The sequence below is a fragment of the Syngnathus acus genome, chromosome 17 (genome assembly GCF_901709675.1).
Source record: "Syngnathus acus chromosome 17, fSynAcu1.2, whole genome shotgun sequence".
Lineage (NCBI taxonomy): Eukaryota > Metazoa > Chordata > Actinopteri > Syngnathiformes > Syngnathidae > Syngnathus > Syngnathus acus.
Genome location: NC_051102.1, coordinates 11,406,191 through 11,429,298, shown reverse-complemented (window position 1 = coordinate 11,429,298; position 23,108 = coordinate 11,406,191). Strand labels below are relative to the sequence as shown.

General features: G+C 46.2%; 1 protein-coding gene across 4 annotated transcripts; it reads right to left on the bottom strand.

The window, feature by feature from the left end:
* Positions 1 to 29: 29 nt before the first annotated feature.
* Positions 30 to 22,727, bottom strand: fgf12a (fibroblast growth factor 12a). 4 transcript variants are annotated; one of them, XM_037275827.1, is made up of 6 exons: positions 15,607 to 16,535; positions 14,746 to 14,793; positions 11,638 to 11,748; positions 8,765 to 8,868; positions 1,089 to 1,287; positions 30 to 600 (listed from the first exon to the last, which is right to left on the bottom strand). In XM_037275827.1, exons 1-6 carry the CDS (start codon positions 15,800 to 15,802, stop codon positions 485 to 487), a joined length of 774 nt encoding a protein of 257 aa, XP_037131722.1. In that variant the 5' UTR covers positions 15,803 to 16,535; the 3' UTR covers positions 30 to 484. The 4 variants fall into 4 exon arrangements, with proteins under 4 accessions (XP_037131722.1, XP_037131726.1, XP_037131725.1 ...); XM_037275831.1 differs by lacking the exons at positions 14,746 to 14,793; positions 15,607 to 16,535 and adding an exon at positions 22,620 to 22,727; XM_037275830.1 differs by lacking the exons at positions 14,746 to 14,793; positions 15,607 to 16,535 and adding an exon at positions 20,563 to 20,776.
* Positions 22,728 to 23,108: the final 381 nt, after the last annotated feature.

Genomic DNA, 23,108 nt, shown 5'->3' with positions numbered 1-23,108 from the left:
AAAAGCTGTCATGGTGCGCATTGCTGGATTGATGGACTGCTTATTATTGGCAAATCTAACACAAGAGAGTATTTAGAAAAGAATGCTTATCAAAAGTCAGCACATAATCAACGACCCCCCCCCCCCCCCACAGCATCATTTAAAATGTAAATGAGAGATGTTTGTGTGAGGAGAGGCCTCTGATCCATTGCGTCACAGCTCTTCTTGCATAAAATATCAGTCAAGTCCTGATTGAAAAGGTTGATATATATAGATATACATATATAGTTTGACTCTGTTTCATAGTAATTCTTCTAAAAGTTTTCACAGGCAAGGGTTCAGAATTTGTCCCTTCTGGTCACGAGTACAGTAATAGCTCCTCCTCCTCTACGTATTTCAGCGATGGTGCATACGATTCGGGCAGTTTCCTACGGCCCCTCCCCTTTGAGGTGAGAGTGGGGGCATTCAGGCCAAGCCCCTCAGTGGAAGCCCCTCCCTTTCATCGCTATGAGGAGTCCTGGTTGACTGCTTTGCCGCCGTTCATGGTGGGGGTCCCTGAGCTCTTGCGGGAGCGGTGTTTGTCCTCGATCTCGTGCAGCGACGGCTCGCGGTACATGCAGACTGAGAGGGATGACAAATGAAGAAGGTGTGTGTATAGAAACAAGGAGAAGAGTTCCGTTAGGATAGAATGTCAAGTGTCCCAACTAGAACACATGAAGCAGCTCTCGAGGAAACAGAACAAAGTCAGCTGATGTGGCTGCTTTCGAGTGCCTCATTGTCAGCATGAGTGTCAGAGAGAAAAAGAAGGGAGACAGGCTCAACAGTGACGGCAAACGTGTCGACAGGGGCTCGACGATTATTGAAACCGATTTGATACATGTATGCATGCAGTCGACACATTGATCTAGTGGAAAATAACTTCTGGGTGTGTGGCTTTAAAGTCGCTCTTGTCATGCTTATGCATCTTTCTTTTCGATAGCTGTTGTCTTACGATTACGGTTGAGCTGGAGTGGACATTCATTTTGTCATTCCGACCTTAAAAGGTGACGGCAAGCAACTGCATACAATGAACGATCGATCGAATGTCCGAGGTTTTCTTTTCATGTTACCTTCAATGGGCCTTGGTACAAAGTGAGAAGAAGGTTTGGTCTTCTTCACCCGATTGCCTTTCATGACTTGGCCCTCCTTGGTGAGGCCCAGGAACCAGGCCCGGCCCGACTCCTGCTGTCGGTACACGGTGGACGAGTAGATCACATAGTAGTTCTCGAAAACGGACTCCTTGAATTTGCACTCTGGCGTGAACATTTCCTGTAAGAGCCGAGCACATAGACTACAATAAATATGTATCACAATGTCATTCATATCGAAAGATAGAGCAAATATTTAGAATTGAAGTCAATCTGATTGAATTCATTTGAAGTGCGACAAGCCTTCCACATTCAAAAGGAGCAAGGTCAGGAGACACACAACACGCGAGTACACGCACAAGCACACGTGCCACACAACGATGCTCTTATTAAAGATACCGAGCAACAATGGAAGATTTGTATCGCTCCGCATCATCATCAAAGCGGCACGTCAAGGAGAAAGTCAATGAGTCGCGGGCGGGAAAGATGGAAAGGCTGTGTTGGGCATTACTGCCATGACAGCGCCGAGGAGCAAATCATGATCTAATGTTATGCTTGTATTATCACGGCCTCTGTGTGACTGCGTCTTTCAAATGGACTTCTCTATATGGATGGCATTCCACTGGTACGCTGCTTTTACTTTCTCGTGACTCGACTTGGCTTACATCGACATTATGCAGTCCAATGTCAACATACCCGGTCAAATCAAAATGGCTAAAAGCTTTTGGAAAGGTTTATAAAAAAAATAAAAAAAACGTACAGCATTGTGAGCGAATTTCTCAAAGCAGCAAGCATAAATGGCTTCAGCTTTAAAACGTACCCCGGCTCTCGTCTTTATCCAAACCAGACAGGAAATGAGTGAAGTTATATTGGTGCATATAGATGCAGCGGAACGGAGGATTTGCTTTTCTGTTTTTTGGGTTTTTTTTTTGCTTGTCTTACTTTATTGGAGGCACATTATGGAAAATCCACTTTTTAATGGCTTGTATACAAATAGTTTGGCTCTTTGGAGTGCATGAAGTGGGAAATGAAACAACCCCGTAAATCTTTTCTTATCTGCCTAGTTATGAAATATGAAGCCACCAGCCATGACATAGCAAAACAGCAGTCGCTTCTGCCGAGTGGCACATACTTGATTGCTTGGTGATTCCCCCCAAAAACTTTTTTTTTTAAATGTATACACTCCTTGTTTATCAAAAGAAGACACCTTGGAAATGAGTCATGTTGTATTTGTGCAGATAGCTGTAGCCATGCAGAACAGCTGGATTGCTTTTACACAGCCTAATCGCATTTTAGAGCAGGATACGTGTGTGTGTGGGGGGGGGGGGGGGGGGGGGCTGTGTTTGTGTGTTTGCATTATCTCCTGCAGGTTTCTGTGCCCTTTTAAAGTTGTCCAATTCCAATTCCCACTGGAGGTAACAATTTACGGTGTCGACGTGCATTGTAAAGTGTGTGAGTGCGAGGATGTGTGCGTGCCTGTGTGTGTGTGTGCGTCCGTGAATGCGCGTGTGTGTGTGTGTGTGTGTGTGTGTGTGTGTGTGTGTGTGTGTGTGTGTGTGTGTGTGTGTGTGTGTGTGTGTGTGTGTGTGTGTGTGTGTGTGTGTGTGTGTGTGTGTGAGTCAAGCCACAGAAAGAATTAAAGTTGAGCTGGTAAGAAAATAAAATAGGTTGAGGATGTGAATTTCACACATTCTTTGAGCCTGTTACATTTTATTAGATGCACAATTAAAAAAATATGAACATAGGTTTTCAGTTTAATAGTCTACTATAGCAGGGGTGTCAAACTAATTTTTGTCACGGGCCGCATCGTAGTCGTAGTTTCCCTTAGAGGGCCATTATGATTGAAATCAGAGACTAGTAAAAACTGTTCAAATATTTTAAAAAGACAAGTTGCAAGCAATATCTCTATTTTTATTTTTTTTAAGTGAAGACAATTTGTAATTTTAGTAATGACACAAAGTCGATGCAAAATCTGTCTTCGCGGGCCACATAAATGATATGACGGGCCGCATCTGGCCCCCGGGCCTTGACTTTGACACCTCTGGTCTACAATAATTCACAAATTCATGATTTCTTTAACCTGTTTCTGAAAAGCTCACCTATTTGTGCTTTTTGTGCCCTTTCTGTGATGCTCTTAGTCATTCAATAGCCATTTTGGGGGGGTGCGAGTATGTGTGTGTGTTTCTGCTATTTAGATTCCTGATTTTAAAAAAACCAAATAGTGTTTCTGACCACTTGAGGGCAGTACAACAAACTGCAAACATTCACATTAATTAAATGCGCCCAAAGGAATAAAACTTGATCTCCATTTCAGCTATGAGATAAGCAGTACTCACTAGCTAATTGTGTTGTTTAGCTGTGTGCATTCATCTCATTGGGCTTATAAAGTATGGACTAATTAAAAATAAAGACCGCCATATGTCGTCTAAAGACAACACGTGTGTGTGTGTGTGTGTGTGTGTGTGTGTGAGTGCGAGTGTGCTCACGAAGCATTTCACAGCTCAGCAACAGTTTGAGTCACTGGCCGTTTGTTCTGAAAAGACGCAAGCATGCAAGGCAAGCACCGGAAAGGACTTTGGGAAGGTGAGGTCACCCAAGTCAACGCTGTACGGACACCTCTCGCGGGTCAGCGGCGGGGGGAAGGACGGCTTCGAGGGGAGCCTGCGGACATTCCGTCAAACTGCAAAAATACGGGCTGGGGCTCAGTGGGTCGTGTCCTGCCTGCCTGCCTGTCTGTCTGTCTGTCTGGCGGCGAGCACATATGTGTGTGTGTGTGTGCGTGCGTGCAGGGAAGACGGTGACCATGCACACCATCAGGCATCGGCCCGTCTTCATCTGTTATCAGGTCAAGCATATTACAGCAGCAATTCTCAAACCGTACAAAACATATTGTACTAAAATACATTTGGATGTTTGAGGAATTCCTGGCAGTAAGTCACACCACAGCGTCCCCTCCCAAGGACATGACTCGGGCTTCCAGTGTGTTGCGTGCAGAGAAAAAAGCTCTCGGGAAGGAAGGACGGAAGGAAGGAAGGAAGGAAGGAAGGAAGGATGAGGGCACAACAGAGTAAGTGACTTTGAAGTCTGACAGCGCACCTTGTTTGCAGATGACTGAGTGGGAAAAATGAGGTGAGGAACGCGGGTCGCAGTCTCTCATTAATGTCATCTTCTTAATGGATTTGCACACAATGAAGAGGCGTGCAACACACTCGCCGCACTGGAAAATACTACAGGGCAAACGCTTCAGCCAGCCACTTGCTTTGCCTGAGAGGAATACGTAATGAAGCGGAGATGGTCGTGCTACAAAGAAAAGTGGAGCCATTTTGGAATTTCGCTTTTTCATGCCGCTCATACTGTATACGTTTTTTTGGGGGGGTCAAATTTGCGCCTCGGCTCAATAAAGGTTGGGAAACACTGTCCGAGACATATGGGTGACTTTGTAAGTAGCTGCAGAGGATTCCGGAAGGACTTCAATTTCAATTTGGGCACACGCCATCAAAAGGTTTCAGCGAGAAGAAAATCCCAGGGCTAGACACAGAATAGCCAAGGTGGCCAATTCCTATTCTGGAGAGAATTCAGGTCAGGTACGGTCTAGACTGGTACTACGTACAGTATATTCTCCGGCGCCCCTTTTTCTCTCTAACTCCCCACTTGTCTGTTTATCTTCTCTCCATCTCACACCAAAGAGTCAGCATGCGGTTGTGGGTTGACCTTGCTGATGGCCTTGCAGAGAAGACAGTGATGATAAATGACTGGAACCAAAGCACAAACACGTGCTAATGTCCCAATGGTCAAAGAAGAAAAAAAGCTGAATGGGGGAAGAAAAGACTTTACTTGCTGAATAATCTTTGGGAAATAATATTGGTCCAACACTCAACAAATGCATCTCCCATCAAATCTGGAGATCTCAGCGCAAGCTTTATACCAATTATAACCAAGCATACTGATTCATGATTGAAATGACCAAACGTTCCCCGAAGCACAAGAGCGCATAAAACACGAACGACAAAGCAGCGTTTCATGACTCGAAATTTTTACCTTGAACAAAACGTAACCACTCGCTCTAACCTTCCACAACTTTGACTCGCGCCTCCTTTAGGACCTTCACTGAAGGTTTTACTGTGACGTGTCATTTACATAAAGAAGACGCAGTGGATTTAGTCCCCGGTTAAATCAAAAAGAATAGGAGCAGTTACTCTCGACGGATGGACGGACGGTCAGCCCGCCGAGCTGGATGGGTGGCCGAATGGAGATGGATGATAGCAAACGTGCAAAAGTCTTGGGCCACTGTTTTGCTAATGATGTCGCTGGTACGGGTCCCTAAAACTCTCTCACAGAAAGCACAGACTGCCTGCCACCAAAGAGAATTCAAAGAAGCATTTTTGGTTTTAGCTTGTCCATCTGTTTGTTAGTTTGCAGTCGACTTCCTGGGAAATGGGGGATGACAAACAGATGCTTGGAACCATTCGGATGTTCTCTACTAATTCCACAAGTGACTAAACACCTTTTGCCAGATGCTCACCAAAATCCTGGACCCATGTATGACAACATAGATCTGCCCTATATATTTCAAAATAAAAATCCAGCCATCAACAAATTCATTTCCAAAATATGTCGATGAATATAGGAGATGGAGACAGATGGGAAGAAAGAATGACAAAGTTGGGGGATTATAGTCCCAATATATAGTATCAATATATAGAATGGATAGACGGACGGACGGACGGACGGACGGATAGCCTGCCTTTAGCTTTGATGATAATAAAGTTATAGGGTGCCCGTTCCTGCTGTGCTGGGCAACAGCAAACTAGGTCATATGGAGAAGAATTTATGAATAATGGAAGGGATCTCTTCATTGTAGCCGCTCGGCCCCCGCGCACGCACGCACGCACGCACAGTAACGGGGCTAAAAGCAATATCGAGCGCGCTCACCCACAGCCTCATCAGCAAAAGCCTCAATAGGGCTGGAGCCAATCAACGGCGACCACTTAAACTGATGAAAGAAAGCACCAAAATGGCTTCCTAAAATCTCACACCGCAACAAGACAGAAAAAGCAGCAGTGACCAAAAGAAGAGGATATCCCTCAATAACCACCTCCCAGGAGGGATGACAGACAGACAGACAGACAGACAGACAGACAGACAGACAGACAGACAGACAGACAGACAGACAGACAGACAGACAGACAGACAGACAGACACGTATGCTTGAGATTTAAGAGGCAGAGATGACGGACGGTAGGAGAAGAGAACCACCCCATAGCATAGATGGGCCGAGAGATGAACAGCCTGTCAGATAAGAGAGCAGGCAAACAATAAGAAACACAAGTTGCATTCAAAGTCAAAACGTTTTATGGCCGCAGTGTCAGAAATGTGAGAACGTCAAGCCCGCGCTCAATTTTAAGGCTGGGCCATTTAGCAAATTCAAATTGACACCGCAATGTAGTAGAATGCCATTTTCAAGAGGGAGGGGCACTCCATGTTTACGTATCATTGTTTGGTGATAATCACGTTGTGGCAATCTAATTTATGCTGAAATTGTTGTTGTGAATTTCTTCTTTAGCTAGTTAACAACTAAGGATGGAGCCAAATTAACTTGCGTTCATTAATTCATGCTTCATTGGCCTTTATTTTAACATAAGCCTAACCTATGAAAAAAATCATTTTTTAAGATTAAATCTGATGTTGTTTATTGTAATAAACCTATCATATCACTTGTTTGTTAAAAAATATATATATGGGAAGAAAATTAATAATAATAATAAAATCAAGGATAATAATAATAATAATAATAATAATAATTTCTCAATATCGTGGGGGGGGAAAATATCGCAATTACCGGCTCATTATTTTTCAAAATCACTCAGCCCTAGTAAATTGTCAGATATCTTGTACTGCTGAATAATTGGATGCTCATCTATGCCCTTTGCAATCCATATGCTAATTTCGTTCCATCTATGAGCACCATACAAGGCTCATAAGTCCAGCGTGTGCATTCTGCCTACTGATGCATGCACATTTCCCATGTTTCCCATTCCAACGACTTCACCAAAGTGCATTTAGTCTATTTAATTGAAACACACTTACGGCAAAAAAAAAAAAAAAAAAAATGCACATTTCTACTGCACGGCCAGAAAGGTCAAAATTGCATTTACCGGCCCATAAAACGGATCATTAACAGGATGAATGAAGTGTCATGGCTGTTAGGCTGGAAGCTGCCATTTGGCACTCACCAGGGCGCGGCACGGCTCGGCTCGGCTTGTAATTCATAAGAATCGTGACACAAATGATACTTTCATGAAGCGGGTGCACGCAGGCCCGGGTGCTCAATTTGGCGTCATTTCAATGAATCACACCACGACCTGGGCGCTATTTAACATGAATTCCACTGACGGGCGCTGGGAGCTTGTTTACGTGTCTTAAGTTCTGAATGAAATCCGTCTAGCCCGATGAGTCACGTCGGCACACGCGTACTATTCTACGTCCTTGTCTGAACCCCGCAAGGGCTCCGAGTGCGCTCCGATGGGAAATGATACAAATTTGCCGGATCGCCACCGAAAAATGGACGCCATCTGGGCCCGGCTCACTCTTGATAAAACTGCTCCCTTATCGGTACGAGCAATCAAACATGCGCCGGTCTGTCCTTCAAATATTTTTGGAGGATTTTGACCAGATGGGTTGGTTGCAAGTAGCACGACCGTCTCTTTCCTTCTTCATTCCCTGCAATTTCCAACTGGGCTCGGCACCACGAGACTGGAAGTTACGTATATACGCATGTTAACAAGGGATAGTATGTCTCTACTGTATCTGCGCGTAAGCCGCCTTTTCATTTCCGCTGCATGTCAAACAATCCAGTGTGTTACAGAAGCGTGTTTTCATCCTCACTGTAACAGGCGGCGAAATGAAATATGACATCCGTGACTCTTTCCACCCCCGCTCGACGATCGGCAACCCACACTCGCCTGCGCACTTCTCGCATCTTACGCCGCATAAGAAATCTATTCGCGTGATATTCACTCCCCCGCCGTGTTCATTTCTGGAACCGAGTGGAATCATTTTAGTCACGTGGGGATTCGGTACATACGAAATGTAAAATGACACACAACCCGAAGGAGTTATTTATAAGATGGATGGACGGATGTCATGGGATCACCTCAGTGTCATTTCTAAGTCCTTGGATACCACACACTGTTTGATAGCAACTTTTTTTCATAATAATAGATGATCCAAAAAAATGTTTGAGAGCAATTTAGCTATGCAATCGCATCCCACTGGTCATTTTAAGCGAGTAAAGAAATGGTGTGCATATAACAACAACTGAGCGGAACCTTTGTTTACAGATCAACTCTACAGTGAGTCAATATGACGAGAGGCGGCCATTTGAAACGACGAGTCCTGACCTCGGTGTGGAGTTAAATGTAGAACAAGCGCCGCCGTGCTGCTTGATCAACAAAGTGGGAGGGAGGGAGGGAGGGAGGGAGGGAGGGAGGGAGGGAGGGAGGGAGGGAGGGTGAGGGTTAGGGTGGCTCACAACAACACAATAACAGTACTTCACGAGGGCTCTAATGCTGGATATTCATCAAAGAGGCTAGAACAAAACGTGGGCTGAAAATATACAGTAAATGCTGGTCACACACAAGTGCGCGGGGCAGTCTTACAGAGCTGTAGAGCATTCCCTCGCCGTTCATGCCGATGTAGAAGCCACTCTTCACTCCCTGGATGGCCACCACTCTCAGACCCACGGGAATAAGATTAAACAGGGCTGCACAGGCAAAGTCAGGCAGGCAGGCACAAAAGAGACAAAAGAAGACAATTTAGTTTTCACTTAACTCTCCTTGGCATGAGAGTGTCTGATCTCTCTGTGAGCGGACTTTCTGGCACTCTGACAGCAGTCAAGTAAACCAAAGGAACAAGACGTGAACAATGGCAAGCGCAGCCACCTGCCAGAGGAGCATTAGAGTAAAGCTTTGGCAAGGCTGGATATGGCTTCATTCATTTTCTTGTCAAACAAGATGAGCGCATTGGCTCAACGGTACCGTCGGAAGGCTAAAATGAACCTGCGGCGTTGTGTAGCTGAAGACAAATGTCGTGGGTTGACAAGGATTTGCCCTTGATTGACAGGAGCTGACAGAGTGACGCTGTGAAAGCTCCAGAATAGTTCCATACAGCAGAAAAATCACGATTTGTAAAAACTACAAAAAGCGCAAACTAAAAGACGACGGCACTCTGACATTCAGCTATTCTGCTTTCTCGCAATAACGTCTGCGACTTTTGATCCCATTCGACTGACTCCGCAACATAAGCGAGGCGCCTCAGCGTCGTTATCGCCCGACGCTGATTAGTGTCGGAACGCCGCGCTAAAACAGAGACGAGCAAAACTGACTCGTGTCGAAATATCCCAGGCCGTTAGAAAGCGCCGCTGTTAAATCCTGGTAGACGCCCCGTGATGGCAGCCCGTTTTAATATTCAAATCATCGTGGAGGACATTCACGAAGATGACCCAAACGCTCCTTACGGATGTTGATGGCAGCAGAGATAAAAAAAAGAAAAAAAAGTGCTTACGAGAAACGATCATCATCATCCAGGTCATTGGTTATCTGAAAATGTCACTCTGGAAGCAATTTTCTTCTCGGCCTCCATTAGCATATCTAAGAGCCATCGCTATCTCTGCGCCGTCACTTCCACTGAATGCCAGCGAGGACATGACTGTGACTTTCATGGACTTTGCTTCCGGATGGCGTGTGAAGGGACATTGTCAATGCACTGCTGCTTTCCCGCCTGTATTATGGGGAACATCAGATAAGGCCGGGGGGGGGGGGGGGGGACGAGGGCAGACGTGCTAACGCAAGACTGTCCTCTGAGGAGATTCAATTTGGTTCAATAAATATCGACGGCGTCGATGGTGGAAATGTGCCCCCGGGCCACTGACGCAGCCGATTCACACGGGCAACTGTTATTGGAATGCATACGTAGCCTTGAGGCACACACATGGCAAAGGCCTAAGTGTCCGCCGCTCTCGTCATCAGAGTCCTTTTAGGTCTTCCAGCTTTTCAAAAAGCACAAAGTATTTCGACTCAGAATCGCACAGGTCGGGAGGGAAAGTGTTCCAAATCGGAATCTCAAGTGATTCGAAAGTCTGGTTTCATTCCATTGATCACCTTTGAGCATTTGACACAGATGAAGGTGTCGTGACTAATAAGAAATGTATTTCGCCAGCAATTACTGAAGATCATCGAGAGATGCTCATCAAATGAATAACGGATCTGATTTCTAAAATGGGAGTTAATTAATCGAATGAGGTTTCACAGTCTTCAGCGTTAACAAGCTGTCACACTTGCCATCTTCAATATTCCAAAGTTTGTCAGCTTATACAGAAAGATTTTTTTTCTATTCAATCATTTTAAATAATAAAAAAAAAAAAGATGTTTGAAATAATGAAATAAAACGGGAAAAAAAACAGATTCTTTTCAAGGGGAGGGGGCATCCTTGCAAATGATTCAAGTTCTTCAAATAGATTGGATCAATTGATTGATCTTCTGATCATTGATTTTTTTAATAACCTGTGTTTAGTGAACAGCTGAAAAAATCCCCCAAAATGTTCACGAATTTTGGATTGCATCATGGCCCTTCTGTCCTACCAATTCTGCAGAATAAATGACAGTTTCCGTCTGCCTGCCGCAGGTCAGAAAGCAGCACGGTTCAAGGCTAGAGGGCTAATCTATTCTTCAATCAATACATCCATCCGTGCTGGATCTGAATCCAAAAGTCTTTGTGCCAGCACTCCCTTCCCCTTCTTTCTACCTTCAAACTGCGGCACCACATATGGAGAATTATTTATTGGGTACAAACGGAGACGGCGGTATTTTTAGTTTCATGCGGCTGGCTGAATTATTCACCGCGGCCCTTCATCCCTGGCTGGGCTGGGCTGGGCTGGGCTGACATGGCTGCTTAACAAGGAGGATGACCTCAAGGCGGGGAAGCCCTCATCATACTACAAAAACACCAGAATACAGATGCCGCAAGAGAAACAAAAAAATGAGAGCGCACAAAGGTCTTTACAAACGTTTCTCACTTAACTCTTTGCCCTGTAATCCTTCACTTGCCTTGATATGAATGCACAAGTGGTTCTTATCCACAAAACAATTGGCAGGCAAGACAGCGAGAGCTTTTTGTGTCCACCAGAAGGCTGTCAGGGTCCGAAAGCTTTGGCACGATTTCCCGCCTGAGCTGAGGGTAAACTTTAGTACAACAACATTCCCATGTAACGCATTTGTGCTAGGGAGGAAAGTGATATCATCATCACAATTCAAATCATATGGACGTAGTACAATCACGACGTATGAGTTAGAGTGGAAAGGGAATGCAACAGTTGTTTAGAGCACATGTGGAAAAGGATTTCTTTTTCAAGGCTTAGATTTGAATCTATGCCAATATCGGACTTTAAAATGACATTGCACCATGTGACCTCATTCTCATCACATTTAGTTACACCATCATTTCTTCCAAAAAGTGATGCGAAGGCGCCACTCACTGTTGTCGCTGTTCTCGTCCTTGCTGCCATCAATGGTTCCGTCCGGCTTCATCTGCAGGTAGAAGCCCTGCTGGCTAAACAGTCGTGTCACGATGCCTTTCAGCTGTGGCTCTGCAACATGCACGCACGCAAGCACACAAGCACACGCACGCAAGCACACGCACGCAAACACACGCACGCAAACACACACACACATTGGGCCAAACCACAAGCCCCCCAGGCCCCGCAGGAGTATGTCAGACAAACCAAAATCTGAAACCATTTTTTTTTTACATTTCCATAGTGCAAACAATAAACAAATCATTTACAATGAAGGTTGGGGGTGTACACCAAAGAAGAAAATGTGTAGAGCATACATTGAATGTAAATACAATCTCAATGTCTTACTTACGTGAACCTTGCCAGCTGCTCACCAATAATGAATTGCAATAAAACGTCTGTTGTGTTAATGAAAGCCCTCCCTCCCTCCCTCCCTCCATGATCGAATTTGCAGCCACTGTGAAGCATCTGCTTCCAGGGGAAATTCAACAAGCGCTTTGAACCGACACATTCTGACAGCGCTATTTCTTACTGGAGAAGTTTTTTTTCATTCCGATAACCCTGACTGACCTCCAACTTTGAGACTGTCATCTGGTGCCTCGCCAGGGTGCTGCTGAAAACGTTCAACACTTTCAGGAGGGAGGGAGGGAGGGAGGGAGGGAGGGGGTGGACGGAGATCAGACATAAAAAAACGACTGGGCATCTGGCAATGCCAGGGTGAGGCTGTTTGATAAGGTTTAAGGCTAGTCATGATTTTTTTTTTGTCCCCCGCAATGGATGAGCCTTTTCGGGCACAGAGACAAACAAAACAAATCATTTTGTATTCTCCGGCTGACAAAGGGAACAAATTATGCAATTTGTCACAGCAGATTTGTGCTAACATTTGCACTTATTTCAGGCAGGGCTGTGTCACACACAGGAACGTAGGGTGGCATGCATAAATGGGCTGGGCGTGCCTAAAACGACATTCTGCCAATCAAAAGGGGCAGAATGCTATCAGAAATTAAAAAAAAAAGAAGATGGGAGAAGAGTTGAAAGACGATCCCAACGTACAGCTACCAGTGAAATATCTTGGAGTATTTCCAGTTCGCGTATACTGTGCAACACATTCTGGAAAATCGGAGTGGTCGTCCTTCAAAGTCGTAACCAACTTAGAGGTCGATCCATTCGAGGGAAGCAACGCAGAGCCGAGCAGAGCAGAGCTCCCGGTTTCTTTTACTACATCTCTCGAGAGCTGAAGGCTCAGGATCCAGACGAGTGAACATGGTGTGTTTTTTTTCCCAACTTTTATGTCGAGCTGATGTCAGCTCATCGTGGGCCATCTGCTGCAGGCACAGAAGAGGGATGTTGCAATGGAACCAATAAAAAAAGGAAAAAAAAGTGGACGTAGCCACTGCGACCTCATCCTATGGTTTCTGTAGGACGATACGCCAGAGTTGAGACTCCATCTCAATTTCAGGTCAAGACACACTTTGATCCTGCCACCCATTTGCATACCAATTACCAGCACTGAGGTTGTGATAATAATATAAAATCTATTACATCATTTATTTATAACGATGTTTTTATTATGACTATAACAGGTCAGCCCTCACTGCAGGTGGCCCTCAATTAAGTTTTTAAAATAAAAATGTTCACAATAGCGGAGTGTGTCTTTAAGTTGTAATAACAGTGTTCACCACTAGATGGCAGACATCACTCACCGGTGCCTCCAACCACAAGACAGTAGTTGTGCATCAGATGAGGAAGACGGCCCCTGCCCTGGGTACGCAAGAAGTCAAAAGAACTGTCTTGTTCCGATAAAATAGAAAGACAGAGCCAATAACAAAAAGTAGATATTTTCTAGGTTTGCTCCAGAAAATTAACTGACTTATATATATATGCTGATGATTAACTGGTGTAGGCATCACCAAATATTAATTACACAATCGGAGGTAGAGTAGGAATCACTTTCATCAACAAAGTGTAGCATCAGAGGAATGAAAACACACACACACACACACACACACACACTCAAAAAAGACAACGAAAACCCCAAACACACACACACACACACACACACACACACACACAATCCTTTTAGATGCTCACTGCGCTAACTTTTTTGTGTGAATATACAGTCGGGCACTCTCCTCACATTTTGCAGAAACGTAAAAGCTAAGTGATGTAAAGCCTTTCACTGTTAAATAATACAGCTCTTTCATTAACTGTTCAATAAAACAACTATCAGAGATATGCAGAGGCGAGCCCGTGGAAGAGGTCCATATCTTACTCACTCAACCGTGCATCAACCAAGACATCAATCCCCAACTCACCTAGCCCCGGGCGGGAGTGGGGCCTTCCATTCCCGGGACGAAGCCTTCATCATCCATCATCGGCTGGCTGAGGTGACCGCGCACACGCGTGACTAAATTACACGCCATAAGCTCACTTCCATAAACGTGCGTGGCCATCGCCGACTGGCTCATCGGTTCCGATCATTCGACATTGTGTACGGTGTGAGTGCGCAGTACAAACAAAAAGAGACAGTGTAACGGTTGCCAGTGTGTGTGTGTGTGTGTATAGTGTGATGGCTGACAGCAGCCGGTATAAAAAAAGGTCATACACGTACTTCATACTAAACAGGACAAGACATTTAGGTACGCTGACAAATGGTGTCATGGCCGTGAAATGGTGAATGATCACCTGTTCTAATAGCGGGACACGCGCACACACACACCATATTCATCAACACCAATGTACACCTACACTAGAGCTTGACACACAATATTTACAGACTTCGGAGGAGGAGCGAGGGTTTGACCAAAAAGAAAAAGAAGCAAAGACTAAATGAGGAGGCAGAGCCAAACCTTTTTTGAAAGACAGCCACACAGAGATGAGAGGACAAAAAAAGTCAGCAATCAGACAGGTGTTGAAGCTTCCCCCTTTCCTCTACACGTGTCCCTCACCACCACCCCCGACGGCCCCGAAAAGAGGAGGAGGGGGGGGGGGGGTGAGTCGACGTGGGCGCAAGATGGGGTGGAGACGAGAAGAAACACAGCACACACGGATGGAGGCTGAGCTACTGACCTAGCCTGCAGCCCTTATGGGCCACCTGTGGAGGTTTCGAGGGTGCATCTTATGAAGTACGGGGGGGTGGTTGGGTGGGACAGAAGGAGAAACAGTCTTTTAAAACAGGCAGATTGGATTTCTTTTAAAAAATGAAAAAAAGTCCAGCGAATCGGCTTGGAAAAGCAAAAATATGTCAAGGCATCAGTAGGGGTGGCGTTACCTACCTGCCAAATAGTGAGCAACTCATTTTCTCATCTGGCATTTTATGGCAGTGGAATTGTTTACTGGCGCTCATCCCATATGAGCTTTTAATCAGTCTGCGGGACTCTCCCATGGGTTGACTCACATCACTGTGCACCAACACGGAATTATCGTGTGGCATCAATAAAAGCGGAGTAGCTCTTAATCACCGAGGCCTTCACTGCAGTAATGCTTCCCGCAATAAACATTTACCATTAAAACATTTCATCTGAAAAGAGCCTTGTGGTGCACTGCGGTGCAACTTATCCCCCTCCTCTGGAAAACCCCAATCAGCATTCATTTGGACTTAGAGCTTTGGGGAGGGAGGGGGGGGCTGGCGGTTCACATGCACGACGGAAAACTCCTCCTGCATTCTGATCAGGGGGTGACGTCACAGCCCAAACATGTTCTCGACATCAGAATGGAACAGGTGGATGGATTTGGGGTTTTTTCTACCTTCTGTGGGTCATTTGGTGACTGCAGCACAACGCCTCTGCTGCTCTCTCAAGAGAGGAGCAGGGGGGAGGGTTGGGTTGGGTTGGGTTGGGTTAAGCTTTCGAGGGCTCCGTTTGCACACATCGCTCGCTCGCTCGCTCGCTCGCAGGCGGGGGTGGGTAGCGGTCGGAGCGCCGCACTGACCTGGTCGCCGGCGCACGGGTCGTTTCTTGCCGCTGCAGAAGCGCACTTTGCTGAAGACCCCCAAAAAATGCCGCTCGCACAGAGAGCGGGGGTCCTTGCTGGGGCTGGGCCGACGCTTGGACGTGGACACCCGGTCGCTGTTGGACTCCCTCGCCTGGCGCTTCTGGCGGATCAGAGAGCTGGCGATCGCGGCCATCTCCCCGAACCGAGTGGAAAAACACCCGAGAGTCTGGTGCGGATGAGAGGGGAAGCTGGTGCAGAATTTCGACGGAGAAAAGAAAAAAAAAATCGACGGTAGATTCGGCGTGTCAAACAGACGCTTCAACCAAATGTCATGCTGAAGAGGAACTCTGAGTCCGGAACATCATTGAGATTCCAGTTGCATCTTCACGCCATATACGAGAACTTTGTTGCACTGTCGGGACTTCATTGCTATCAAACTACCCGCTGGACCGTGGAGACATGCAACAGTGTTGATAAGTTGCGTGTCATTGGAGAGCTTCTGCCTTCTGTTATTCCCAATCCTGCTTCTTTTTAACAATCCCTCGTCTGGAGCGCAAACAAAGGTCCCTTTCGGTCGGTCTTTAATCCACCACGCACATGACTGGCAGACGCAGTGGGTGTGCACGGTCGCTGCTGTGCACGGAGCCCAGATGAGCACGCCGTACGCTCCGGTTCCGACGATGGCAACGGGCAATCAAGGGTGCTGCAGATGTGTGGAATCCAGCAAGAGGGTGGAGAAGGAAAGAAAGAAGGAAGGAAGGAAGGAAGGAAGGAAGAGATATTTTCCTATGAAAAGCAACAATTAGTTTCGAGCGGCATTATTCCTCGCCGTGTCTCGCCGCGCGGATGCTGTGGCTGTGCTCCATCGCCGACAGACAAAGTGAACGCTCCATAGACCGCCTCCCCCTCTTCCTCCCCCTCCTGCTCCTGCTCTTGCTCCTGCTCCTGCTCCTCCTCCTCCCCACTCCCTCTTTCTCTCCAACTCTTTTAACGCAAGCATACGTGATTGTATTAGGAATTCACATAGCCATGGCGATGAGTGTCGGTGAAAAAATGTCAATAAATAAGAAGACCAAATGTGGGTGGAGGGTGCTGCTCAATGTCTCACTCTCGCTTCATTTGGATGAATCTGGCATGTTAAAAAAAGGGTCACGCATCCAATTTGAATGATACGAGGGCATATGTATTGGATCTCAAAGAATCTGGCATGTTAAAAAAGGGTCACGCATCCAATTTGAATGATACGAGGGCATATGTATTGGATCTCAAAGCTGTGCAAATAAACTCCTGTGTATTATGACGTGCGTCCAATTCATCAGCACCTCAACTGTACTTCTGCACAATAAAGACAAGAACTTGAAGATGATTTCTCTCCAATAATGTTTGGACAGGGCTGCAATCAACAGGTGGCAGCACTTCTCCAAGCGTATTGGACTAAAACGGAGAGCGTTAATGCAAGGCCAAGACGAGCAGCCTAAATCCTCACGTTGGTCGTCAGCAAATTGGCCAGATGCCCTCCGGTAACAATCAAAAGACAGAGAACACAATATGGCGTCTGCTTAGGCGACAAAACCAAGACAGGCGATGGTGGATCAATAACCTCCTTATTGTGGAAGTGAACGATAAATGTCGCCAGCAGCTAAAGTTTCAGTCGAGCCTCGATCGTGCAAAAGTCAAGCAACAATCCACAAACGATCGGTTCCCCTGTCATTTTGTAAATGATGGAACCTTGAGTTAGCAACAACAATCCAGGTTACTGGAGCCCATTCCAGCTCAGTATGTGCAAAAGTGCTTGTGTCTACTACACGCCTTAAGATTCCGGATATTTACAGCAGCCATTGCAAGAGGAAAGCTCTTTGCTGATTCTCACCATCCAGCACACAATCCGTTTCGGTACTCACTTACTTACCATTAGGTAGGCATTCGGGCTCGGACCTCTCCTGGCTCGAGAGCGTGCCACAATTCATTTCATTGGCATTTACTGTACATTGTACTTTCTTACATGACAAGCACTTAAACTTGAATTTGAACGCTTGTATAGCAGAGGTGTCAAACTCACGGCCCAGGGCCCACCAAATCATTTCATGTGGCCCGTCAAGACAAATTGTGCATGGACTCCATGTGTCAATACTAAAATTACAAATTGGATTCACTTTAGAAAATAGAACAATTGCGAGCAATTTCCATTCGCATTTATCGATTTAAAATATCGGAACAGTTTTTGCTCATCTCTGATTTCAAAACGAGTGTTTGTTGCGTCGCCTATACTGTATATACTAGAAGGCGTTGACAGTCAGAATGGCCCTCTGAAGGAAACTATGACTACGATGCAGCCCGCGACAAAAATGACTTTGACACCCCTGTAATGTCTCATAGGTCATTTACAACAATAACATTGAAAAGCATTCCGAATGTGCTATGTATTGACCAAATAACGACCAGGTGGTCTAGCTTATGCGGAATGAGGTTTGACACGAATAGTTGGGCTTTTGTGGGCTCAAGACATGTTATGAATATATTGTGTGTGTGTGTGTGTGTGTGTGTGTGTGTGTGTGTGTGTGTGTGTGTGTGTGTGTGTGTGTGTGTGTGTGTGTGTGTGTGTGTGCGCGTGTGTCCCTTAATGGCATTTGCTACAAAGACACTTGATAACAGAAGAACCCCGGTGCGATACACCACAAGCCTATTGATCATATAAATGTGAACACATGCAGTGTTAAATTTAGAATCTTCGTGTGTTTGAAAATGAGGAAGAAAATGAACCAAACATGCACCAATACGAGTCAAGTGTGATACTAAAACGCTTTTCTTTATGTCTGCTGACCCCTTGCGGTGAAAGACTAAACCGCAGCTAGCTATTCAATGCAAACTTGCACCATTCCATGCGTCGTCCAGTGACTTGGCCAAGACCAAGTTTCATTCTTAACTTAGAAAGCACCCAATCATTATTTCACTTTCTTGCCAGCCAATTGTAGGCAAGACGTACGAATGAGGAGCTATTGGTCAAAGCATCGTTCCAGCTCATAATCAATTGGAATAAACAACACACACTCTGCCTCAATGCAAACGTCTCACAATTTAGCAATCAACCACAAAAGTAAATAATAATTCATGCAAAATATTCCAGCTGCCTTTTAATTGACGTTTTACAGCCTGGTGTGAAGTTGAGGAGACGGACGGACGGACGGACGGACAGAGGAGAGGGGACGTCCAAATGTAAGACAATGCTACGCAGCTTTGGCAAAGTGCCCACTTGGTGCACTTCCCGCTTCATATGCTTTTGTTTGACCCCCAAACCAGGATTTAAAAGTCAATTCTTGTCATCTTAGCAGAATGCAAACAGACTTTGGAGTGCATATTGGATGACCTGACAGCACAAAACTTCCAGAAAAGGGCAAAATGATGAAATGAAGCCAAAGCACTGCTGGATAGGCCTTAAAGAACTAAAGGAGCAAAATGGTACATAACTGCACCAGAATCAAATACGGAAATATATTGTTGCACTCACAGATAAGGAACCCAGCAAGTCACATGACACAGATTGCATATTGGGCACAAATAGCATAGGAATTTTCTTACAACCTGACTTGAGCACACACACACAATAACTTGAGGACTGCGTGTGGAAAAATAGCAACTATAGCTGTTCCCAACATGCTGCTTTTGGTCCACTTGTCTCAGAGGAGTCGGCTGCGCTTCCTTCTAATTGACTGGCCTGAATTTTGAGCGAGACCTCGACTGTGATACTGGAGATTTGAACATTGTCTAGCACAATTGTTACTTCTTATAGTTATGGAAATGAGTGGAGATGATCATTTGGAGATCACTACAAAACTATTTGAAACTTTTCAATGCCAAAAAGAAGTGGGAAAAGTGGAATCTTTGGTATCTTAGCAGCAGCCTTTACTGCCACAGGAGGTCACTCCTGCTGTCCTTATTCAATGACTTCATTCAAGCTTCAAAGGTGTCAGCCGCTGTATTAATAAGTCATTTCGAATAAGGGCAGCCTTATTGTTGATGTCAAATGGAGAACATCTGGCATACATTGGACTGAACACCATCAAAGTAAGTGTTGTTGGTTTTTTGACGCTGTACAATGACGATAAAGTCAACACGCCGCTGTTCAAATGGCAGCCTTTTGTGAGATGAAAACATTTAACCACAATAGTCATTTCCAATATGTTTCTACTGCTGTATTAACGTGACCTAGCGATTCGACAAAAGGAGTACGTACATCTAGAAAATGGGAATCATGTGCTCGCCTACACGTGGGAACAGCCTAATAAATGTGGATGTGCTCGGGTCCAGAATGAACCAATCACATGCCAGCATTTCAATTGGCTCCTGAAAAATGGAGCTGTTCTAGTCAGCTTTTCTTCACTTCTGGGCTAGCAGGGTTTTTCGGAAGACTTTGTGCAAAAACACTGCTGCTGCTGCTGCTGCTGCTGCTGCTGCTGCAGCAACAAAACACGCTTCACTGTTTTTGGAATTGGCCAAAAAGTTCTACCTTGGTTGCTGCATTGGACCACAAGATAACCCTAAAGACTTGAAGCCCATGCGGGCTATTGAGATGGCACGAGTGGAAATGAATCCTCAATTGAAGCAATAAGTGCAGGAGTGAAAAGTTTGCCTATTGTGGTGCCTGTCCTGTACGACGCTATCCTTGGTGCTGATGTTTTGGGGATACTTTGCCGCGCGCGCGCGACACTGCGTGCGTGCGGGCGGGCGTTCGACGCACTGGCGTGTGCGTGGAAGAGGACTGCGGGGCTCGGCGCTAACACACTCAAGCGGGGGGCCAGATGATGAGCGACTCAGCCGCAGCACGCGCGCGCTGAATGAAAGCCACTCGACCGCCTTCCTCTTCATCGTCATCCCCGCTCTCTTTCCCCCCCCACAGGAGCATGCAAAGCGGTTTTGTGTGTGTGGTGGTGGTGGGGGGGTGGGGGGGTCTCTCACCGTCGGTGATAGTGGTCGACTTCGATCGTTGTCCACAGAAACACTGCAGCATATGCGCTCCTTTCTGGAGGAATGGCCTCAGAATCCTCATTGATTTCTCATTTGGATGGCAGCCCTCCTCGATCCAAACAATGGCACAACACAGCACGCCATGCAGGGTCAGGCAGCATCGCGTATACAGCCAGCCAGCCTGGCTCTCTCTCTCTCTCTCTCTCTCTCTCTCTCTCGCTCTCTCTCTCTCTCTCTCTCTCTCTCTCTCTCTCTCTCGCTCTCTCTCTCTCTCGCTCTCTCTCTCTCTCCTTCTCTACAGCCAGCCAGCCAGCCAGCCAGACTCTCTCCTTCTCTACAGCCTTGGAAGGGCACAGTCTGCAGGACACGTTAGGCTAAAACGAGGCATCTTGAGGTGGTCTCACCACGACCACCACCACCATCACCACCTCCAGGCAACGCAAGGACGGCACGCCGTGCTCCAATTGTACGACACCGGCAGCGGACGTAATAGCAAGTGGGGGGTGGGGGGTCGGAGGAGGGGAGCAAGGGGGGGGGGGGATGCTGCGAGTGGTGGTTCTGGTGCTGGTGCGGGAGGGAGGGGGGGGGGGACACGCGAAGCCATCATATACGCCCGCCCGAGGTGGCAAAAGTAGAGCGATGTGTTTAAAAGGACAGTTTACGTTCTTAAGCCTTACCATGATTTTTTTTTAAAGATATGTTGATGAAAACCACTATCTACACCAAATGGTGCTTTTTTTTCTAATTAAAAAAAAAAAACATGGCCAAAACTACTGAGCACTAACTTCAATGCAGCATTTGCGGCATGTACAAATGAGGTTTCGCACAAGTTTGGAAAACAAGCACAATAGAATGATGGAGCCATCGACCTTGGGCTTAGTTGCGATTGTAATGGGCACGATGTACATAAAAGGATGTTTCAGGTCAGCAAAACGTCTCAACAGCAGCAGCAGCAGCAGCAGCAGCAGCAGCAGCAGCAGCAGCAGCAGCAGCAGCAGCAGCAGCAGCAGCAGCAGCAGCAGCAGCAGCAGCAGCAGCAGCAGCAGCAGCAGCAGAAGAGCAAGGGAAGGAAGGTGGGAGGGGCAGGCATGCTGATCGAGCGAGCGATGGTACTGAATATTCAACTCTCAGTCTATACTGCCTGCCCCTGTGCACTAAACACTGTTTGCAAGAAAGCGTAGATACAGTAAACTAATGTGCCCGAGGGTTTTGCTGGCCTGCTATAACCTGAGTGTGTTCGGAACAGACTCATCTGCATGTGATGACACCATGGAAAGATAAGACAGCTCGAGTTTCACCTCCACGCACAATAAATGCACAGAAAGTTCACCTAGGAAGGCGATATGCCAACATCCGTGTTGTTGTGCTTTTAGGTCGGGTTGGGGGTGGGTGGCAGCATCTCATGTCAAATCAAAGTTAGTTAGCTACTCATTCGTAGTGTCCCCAAAAGGTTTTACAATGTCACAACAAAGAGTACTTTGTCGACACGAAACCCACTCGCTTCAACATACAAAGTAGGACTAAGATGCCACAAGATGGCAGCAAAGTACTACTTTGACGTGCCTCAACTGACTTGGACATCCAGTACATACATACAGTACGTAGTTCCTGCAAGACAGTGGCAAAGCACGACTATTGTCAACTCACTTCAACAGGGAACCAATATGCCACTATTATTAGGGTGTGAATTAAACTCATCAACTTCCTTTGACAGATGCAAGTGGCTGGCTGTGGAGACCTCTGACAGGTCAAGTTCTTGCTGCTTTTTAGAAAATGGTCGTTTTCAAATGAGTATTACCTTTAACCACCGCCACACTGATCAGCAGTTCTTGCAACAGCTTCAAAACCTTAACCCAACATGAACATCAAATCGTGAACCTAAATGACTTTTTCGGCTAAGGGCTGCGTTGGCTTTTATACCATTGTTGGGTTCTTTTTGTGTATCAAACATAACACACGCCCCTAATGCAGGTCCGATGCATGCACTTGACTCAACACAAAGCAGCTGGGAATGATCCAACACAACATCATGAAGGAAACTTTCTTACCGGCGTTTTTATCCCCCATGTCTCCGAGTGGTGCAGAAGTTCAAGCGACCGTAGTAGATGCTCCCTCCCGGCCCGGGTTCCGTTGTCTTGAGAGAGAGAGTGAGAAGCAGCAGTATCAAGTCAGCACGTTGGTTTCAATGAATAGACCCCCGCGGGACGATCAAGCACGTGGTAGCAATCTCACGAAGGAGGCGGACACTGGCTTCAGGTAGGGGGGGGGGGGGGGGGGGGGGGTATGAACTGGTTTGCCTTTAAAAGGTGTGGCCTAAGTTGGGGAGTGACATGGGTGTCAGCGAATGGCTAACTGTTAAACCGGTTCAGCAGCCTGCGTATTGAGTGTGGCCAATTGCAGCTCATTCTCAACTTGTTTTTTCTATTTCCAGCATTCGGACTTCTCTGTGGATTCAAGGCAACGTGTCTCAAAAAGTTACGATTATTCACGTTACTATTTCTCCCATTCTATGCTTTTCCCATAGTTGCTCTTATTAA